Source organism: Phyllostomus hastatus, unplaced genomic scaffold (assembly GCF_019186645.2).
Source record: "Phyllostomus hastatus isolate PE091 unplaced genomic scaffold, TTU_PhHast_1.1 phas_scaffold_216, whole genome shotgun sequence".
Taxonomy (NCBI): domain Eukaryota; kingdom Metazoa; phylum Chordata; class Mammalia; order Chiroptera; family Phyllostomidae; genus Phyllostomus; species Phyllostomus hastatus.
In genome coordinates this window covers 17,756,765-17,763,384 of record NW_025334018.1, presented here as the reverse complement: position 1 = coordinate 17,763,384, position 6,620 = coordinate 17,756,765, and the positions used below count along the sequence as shown (strand labels likewise).

At 47.9% G+C, this 6,620-nt stretch overlaps 1 protein-coding gene across 1 annotated transcript; it reads left to right on the top strand.

The window, feature by feature from the left end:
- The first annotated feature begins 3,113 nt into the window (after window positions 1-3,113).
- Window positions 3,114-5,650, top strand: PRMT6 (protein arginine methyltransferase 6). Its single transcript, XM_045816857.1, has one exon. The coding sequence runs from the start codon at window positions 3,392-3,394 to the stop codon at window positions 4,568-4,570; it is 1,179 nt and encodes a 392-aa protein (XP_045672813.1). The 5' UTR covers window positions 3,114-3,391; the 3' UTR covers window positions 4,571-5,650.
- Window positions 5,651-6,620: the final 970 nt, after the last annotated feature.

The window sequence follows — 6,620 nt, the reverse complement described above, 5'->3', positions numbered from 1 at the left end:
AAAATAAAAGGTCCTGGAAACAGGGATTTTTGTCTTTTCATTTATTGATGTGTCCCCTAGTTCTAGACTCTTTAGCACAGATGAGAAGTCCAGCATGTTTGTTGACTAAGTGAAAGATTGCATAAACGCAGGAAGACCGATCACAGTCCTCCAGCCACAGAAAACACAGCTGTGATCCGGTGTCTACTCAGCACCAATGATTCGGTGCATGGTCTGATTCCAGCACAACGTGCCAGATTCTCTATATAAAGGTGAAAAATATAAAGTCTTGGTGTTCTAATCCCCACCAACTGGCATGGAGAAACCAGCTATGTATATATTTCTGGTACAATGGGATAAATGGAAAAAAGTTATATATAAGTATTATCAGGCCACAGACTGGTTGAAAAAGCTCCAGATAAATGGTAACATGTGAGCACCCTCTGAAAGGATGAGAGGGAAGACAAAGGAGCAAAGGCACAAAAGCGTCCAAGTTCGCAGCACTTCTGAAGAGGAGCAGACTGTGGATTTCAAAGTTCTCACTGGAACCTGTAGCCAGAGATACACACCTAGTCTAGTCTACTTCACTGAAACAAGTTTTGTGAAATCATACTCATCTTTGTTTGATGAATTTAATATTTTCCCGTCTATTTTTTAATGTTGATAAAGATCTACTAAATCAAGTTCAAGGCCCACTTGTTTGAGAACATGGGGTTTGGGCATTGACTAGATATGGCGAGCAGACCACCAAACTGCAAACATATTGCAAAGGCTCTGAAAGCCCAGCTCTGACTCTCCTCCCATGGGGGGATGAGGGGGGTTGTCCCTGAGCCCCATGCTCAGAAAACAGCTATGACCTAGGTCCCCTTCCTACTTAAAACAATTCAGTGCAGTAGAAAAGATGAGTAAAGAAATCCCTCACTACATCAAGCCAAAGTGCAGGAAGGGACCACGTCATGATATCTGGGGATATAATAGGCTTACCATTATTCTATCTGAAAAGGTTATTAGGACTGTTTGCAAATGAGACCACTCTTTCACCTGGAAGCATCCGTATATGGATTTGGAGTTTACTGGAGTCAAAGTGTCACACTGAACCACAAAAAGGCAAAGTCTCCTCTCCTTCTCCTGTGGATTACAACTTAATTGTTTCCACAATAGTCTTTCCCGAAGACTACTGGGCACTTTCTGCGTGCTGGGCTCTTGCAGCTTTTCTTTTACAGAAACAAACAAGTAAACACATTCAGATAATAGTAAAGCAATGAGTAAAAAGTGTCTTGGATTAGAAAACAGTATTTAAAAGTGCCAGGGGAGGAGTTTCTTAAGACGTTAATATTTCAGTTGAGACCTGATGGATGAGAAGGAGCCGCTGAAGGAGGTGCCAGGGAGAGAAGCAATGCCCCAGGCCCTGAGAGAGTGTAAGTGGGGAGACAGGAAAAGGGGCTGTTAGGGAAGGCCAGTCCGTGTGGAGACCAGGGAGGAGCTGGGAAAATAGTGTGAGACAGGAAGTTCCTTGAAGCTTCAGCACTGTTCGTGTAACTGGAATGGGGAGTTACCGAAGGACGGCATGGCTGCGTCTGGATTTTTACACGCTCCCTCTCCTAACTGCGTGGAGAGGCAGGGGTTAGACCGGGGTATGATCGGAAGCCGGAATGGATCATTAGACTTGGGTGTTGGCAGGGGAGGTGGGGAAAAGAAGATGACTCAGAGGTTCTGGAGGCAGAACCAACCAAACTGATGTTCGGAATTTTCTATAACGAGGCCCTGAGTAGGTGAATTGAAAACTGGGTAGAAGAATGAAGATTTAAAAGAGAAGGGAAAGATTCTGAGGAAGGAAACCGTGGAAGGAGTACAGACCAAGGAAAGGCCTAGAAGAAACATGCTGAGGGGGTCATGTTTACAACTGGAACCACTCGTCCCACTCTGAGCCTCTGTTTTCTTAAAACAGGACGTGAACTCAGGCAGAAAAAAAAAGGAACCGCTCTGAAGGGTTTTAGCCTTAATTAGTGGAGCCCAGGACATGAAGAAAAAAAAAAAGGTAATTTACCCAGTGAAAATAAGGAAGCAAAATTTAACTAAAATCATTTTAGTGAAAAACAGTTGTCTCTCTGGCTGCACATGCCCATCTTTGGAAGCTTTAAGAACCTACATGCCTCCTCCCCCTTCTACAGGAGTGGTTCTGATTTAATTACTTTCAGGTGGGACATAGGCACAGGTCTTTTTTTTTTAAAAACTCCATAAAGGATTGTAATCAGCAGCCAGAAGTGAGAGCCCTTAGAAAACACAGCTGAGGATGCCTGGTCAATAAACCTATTCCATTAAATAACATATTAATAGTGAGAATGAGGTGAAAGAACTCCCCCCCAGACCATGAATACAGGCCCCCTTGGCTAAACACATATAATTCTTGACTAGGAAAAAAACAGTCAATTTTCTTCTATGTGATTATTTTAGCAGATAAAACTGTTATTTTCACCTCCTTAAGAACAGACACTCAGACATCACACATATTTAAAAATATACTTTACTTCTATAATGAACAACAAAGACGTGAGAGATTAACAGCTGATGGTAACTGAAAGAAAAAGAGGAAGCGGGCCGTCCCAATCTCACCCAGACACCAGAAAAACGAGGGAGTGGCAGCAGAAAGTGGTTACGAGGTACTGTGACCAGACTACAGCTGGCGATGGGTTTCCACGAACCACACCACTGGGCCCTTCCAAGATGGAACTCTTGAATGAACCACAGAATTAACAGGGCAGGACTAAGTGCCCAGTAGCTATTCTCCTAATAAAAAAAAAAGAGACCAAAAAACATAATTCTTGCACGGCAAAGATTTCCTTGTTGTTGGGGGGTGGGGGGTGAATGGGTCATTGAAGACAGAAGTCCTATTACCTGCCCTAATCATTCAATTAATTTGCACTCTCCTTGGAATGAGAACCAGGGTCTCTTTAACCTTGTTAGGTTTTTGTCTTGTTCCACTTACACCTGCCCTGCACCCTAACCGCCCCCCCCCCCCAAAAGGAAAACAACGTGTGGTCGTGCGGTGCAATTTCTAAATCTCCGCCTGGAGACCTTTAAGAGTTCCAGCTGCCCAGGTGAAGGTGCTAAAGGGGGAAGGGTGCCGCCCAGGTGAGTAAACCTGGGTTTTCAGTGGGCGTGTCCATTTCGGGAAGGGAGTGAAAGCGAGGGCTAAGGAAGGTAGGGGAACGTAAAGAACCCCAGACTGTGGCTACGCTGGATGCGAAGGGGCTTCTGAGACACTAAAGGCAGGAAAGAGTTGAGCCGAGCTCGGAAGCAGCCCGCGATTCCTGGCCGGGCGAGCGCGGACTACAAGTCCCAGAAGACCCCGCTTCCTGGCGCTCGCCCCGCGCCGCGCAACGTCTGCCGGGAGTCGGCCGGAGCCGCCAAGATGTCGCAGCCCAAGAGGAGAAAGCTTGAGTCGGGGGGCGGCGGCGAAGGAGGGGGGGCAGCTGAGGAAGAAGATGGCGGACAGCGGGAGGCGGCCCTGCTGCGACCCCGGAGGAGTAGGCGGGAGCGGGACCAGATGTACTACGAGTGCTACTCGGACATATCGGTGCACGAGGAGATGATTGCGGACCGCGTCCGCACGGATGCCTACCGCCTGGGCATCATGCGCAACTGGGCAGCGCTGCGGGACAAGACGGTGCTGGACGTGGGCGCGGGCACCGGCATCCTTAGCATCTTCTGTGCCCAGGCCGGGGCCCGGCGCGTGTACGCCGTGGAGGCCAGCTCCATCTGGCAACAGGCCCAGGAGGTGGTGCGGCTCAACCGCCTGGAGGACCGCGTGCACGTCCTGCCCGGGCCGGTGGAGACGGTGGAGCTGCCCGAGCAGGTGGATGTCATCGTGAGCGAGTGGATGGGCTACGGGCTCCTGCACGAGTCCATGCTGAGTTCCGTGCTCCACGCGCGGGCTAAGTGGCTGAAGGAGGGCGGGCTTCTCCTGCCGGCTTCCGCCGAGCTCTTCCTAGCGCCCATCAGCGACCACACGCTGGACCTGCGCCTGGGCTTCTGGAGCCAGGTGAAGCAGATCTACGGTGTGGACATGAGCTGCCTAAATAGCTTCGCCACGCGCTGCATCATGGGCCACGGGGAAATCCTGGTGCAGGATCTGTGTGGCGAAGACGTGCTGGCCCGGCCTCAGTGCTTTGCTCAGCTGGATCTGGCCCGCGCCGGCCTGGAGCAAGAGCTGGAGGCCGGGGTGGGTGGGCGCTTCCGCTTCAGCAGCTACGGCTCGGCGCCTATGCACGGCTTTGCCATCTGGTTCCAGGTGACCTTCCCCAAAGGAGACTCGGAGAAACCCGTGGTGCTGTCCACCTCGCCTTTCCAACCGGTCACGCACTGGAAGCAAGCCCTGCTGTACCTGAACGAGCCCGTGCAAGTAGAGCAAGATACGGACATTTCCGGGGAGATCACGCTGCTGCCCGCCCAGGACAACCACCGGCTCCTGCGCGCGCAGCTGCGCTACAAAGTGGGCGACCAGGAGGAAAAGACCAAAGACTTTACCATGGAGGATGGGCATTTCCTTTTCTCCCAGCGACCGCCCCAGGCGGCCAGACCCGCGAGCTAGAGGCGGAGGGGGGTCGCAGGAGACGCAGGGAGATCCCGCCAGCAAGTAGGGGGCATTATCTTCCGTGTGCCTTTTCCCTCAGGGCTCCTGGGGAGGGACAGTGACTTCCTTCTCACTTGGAGGAGATTCTTCTGGCGACAGTTCTTTAAAATATGCCCCCAACGATGCAAAGTGTTTATTAATAGGCTTTTAAACCTCAAAAGCATGTGGTACCAAGCACTTGTATTTCTTTTTCGGTTTCACGGAAGAAAATGCCCATTTAGGAAGCGTCCGTGCACACCCCTGACACTTCACACCTCATCTAAGCTTGAAGCCAGGGAGAAGGTGAAAGTTTAGAGTTAGACTCCGTACATCTCCAGCACGACTTGAATCTCCCCAGAGCCCTGTTCTTTCATTCTCTGAATTCCCTTCCCTGTTGCCTCGCCGCTACAGCACTTCCTCCTCATATTTCAACTAAACTTCACTACTAGCCTGGAGAGGGAGGAAACCGTTTACATAACCTTACTGTGCTCATTACGCTTACTACTTGCACAGGGTGCTAAAGTTGAACACACCATTACGTAAAACAAACCATACCTGATTGTACAGCCTACCTAAGACATCTAGAGGTACGTTTGGGAGGAAAACACCTGAAAGTGAAGTAATGTAGGTTAGTTTTATTCTTGCCTTTACTATTAGGATTTAACCAAGAAACTGTTTCGTGTACGGTCCATACTACATTTTGGTGAAATTTTATGGTTCGAGCAGAGAGAGTGTTTCAGAATCTGACTCAAGGGCTTGTTCATCACTGTGGGCAAATTATTTAAGCTCACCAAATTAAAGAAAATATTTTCCCAGCTGAAAAACTTACTCATTCTCTTAAACTCCCTCATTTGGGTGGATCGTGTGATGTGGCCTACTTACTTCAAGTTGAAGTTCCTTTTTTTTTTTTTTTTTTTAGCTCAGCCAAATGTGAGAGTTGTGAATTTAGGGAAGAAGTGTGAGTCATGTTATCAGATTTATTTCACTGATGTTTCCCTCTTCACCCCTGTGGCAAATAAAACATTGGCATTCAGTCTTCAGAGATGAACTAAGAAGTCACCTGCAGTGCCTGAGTGATAATTCGTTTGCCTTTTTAGTATGGTCAGTTCTTAAGGGGAGTGTTAGAGCCCCTTCAAAATACAGCTTCAGGGTAATTCCAGCCGCTGAGTGTGGTTTTTCACACCATTAACCTTTGTATACTAATAGCAAACTGGTGTGAAAAACTGAAGTACTCTCAACAATTCTATTGGTAATGAGTTTTCTGCTCTTAGATTCAATGCATAGTAAGATACTTATTCTAACCAATTTGCTAAAATCTGGTGAACACATGAAGATAAGCCATTATGAATGGAAACAAATGTACAAAATCATAAGACTTTACAAGATTCTTGAATAGCTGTTACCTTTGATGTCAAGATAGCAAAGAGCCTACGTTTATGGTGCAGTCATAGAAGAAGCTAGGTATGGTTTAAGCTAGAGGAATAAAATAGCTTTTTTTAAATATGGGTCAGCTGTATTTAATGTCAAAAGTTTATTTAGAATTTTAGTGTATGATTTTGAGTAGATTTCTGGTGTTTTTTGGTTTGGGTTTTTTGTTTTTCTTTTAAGTTGATGCAGTAATCCCTTTGCTGTATGGGTAAATGGAAACATCCTCCAAATTCCACTTTAACATGTTTTCTAAACATGTGAGTCCTCTACAGTTCCTATCACCCAAAGGGAACGCTAGTTAAAATCTTAGACAACTATACACATGAAAGGTATTTTATAATTAGGCAAAGCACGCTTTAAAATTCATCTTGTTGCTGCTTCCCAAAAGAAAAACCCAATTACCCTAAGAATACAGCTGCTAAAGAGATGAGCCCTCGGAGGCAGCGTAGCGCAGCAGGTAGGAGCTTGGATGCTGGACCCAGACAGCTCCGGCTGGAACCCGCGCCCCAGGACGCTGACCTGGTCTTCCCCGGCATCCTCATGCAGACCGGGGGGGGGGGGGTTAACAGTGGAAGTGCAGCAAGGAGCTAGCACGCAGAAG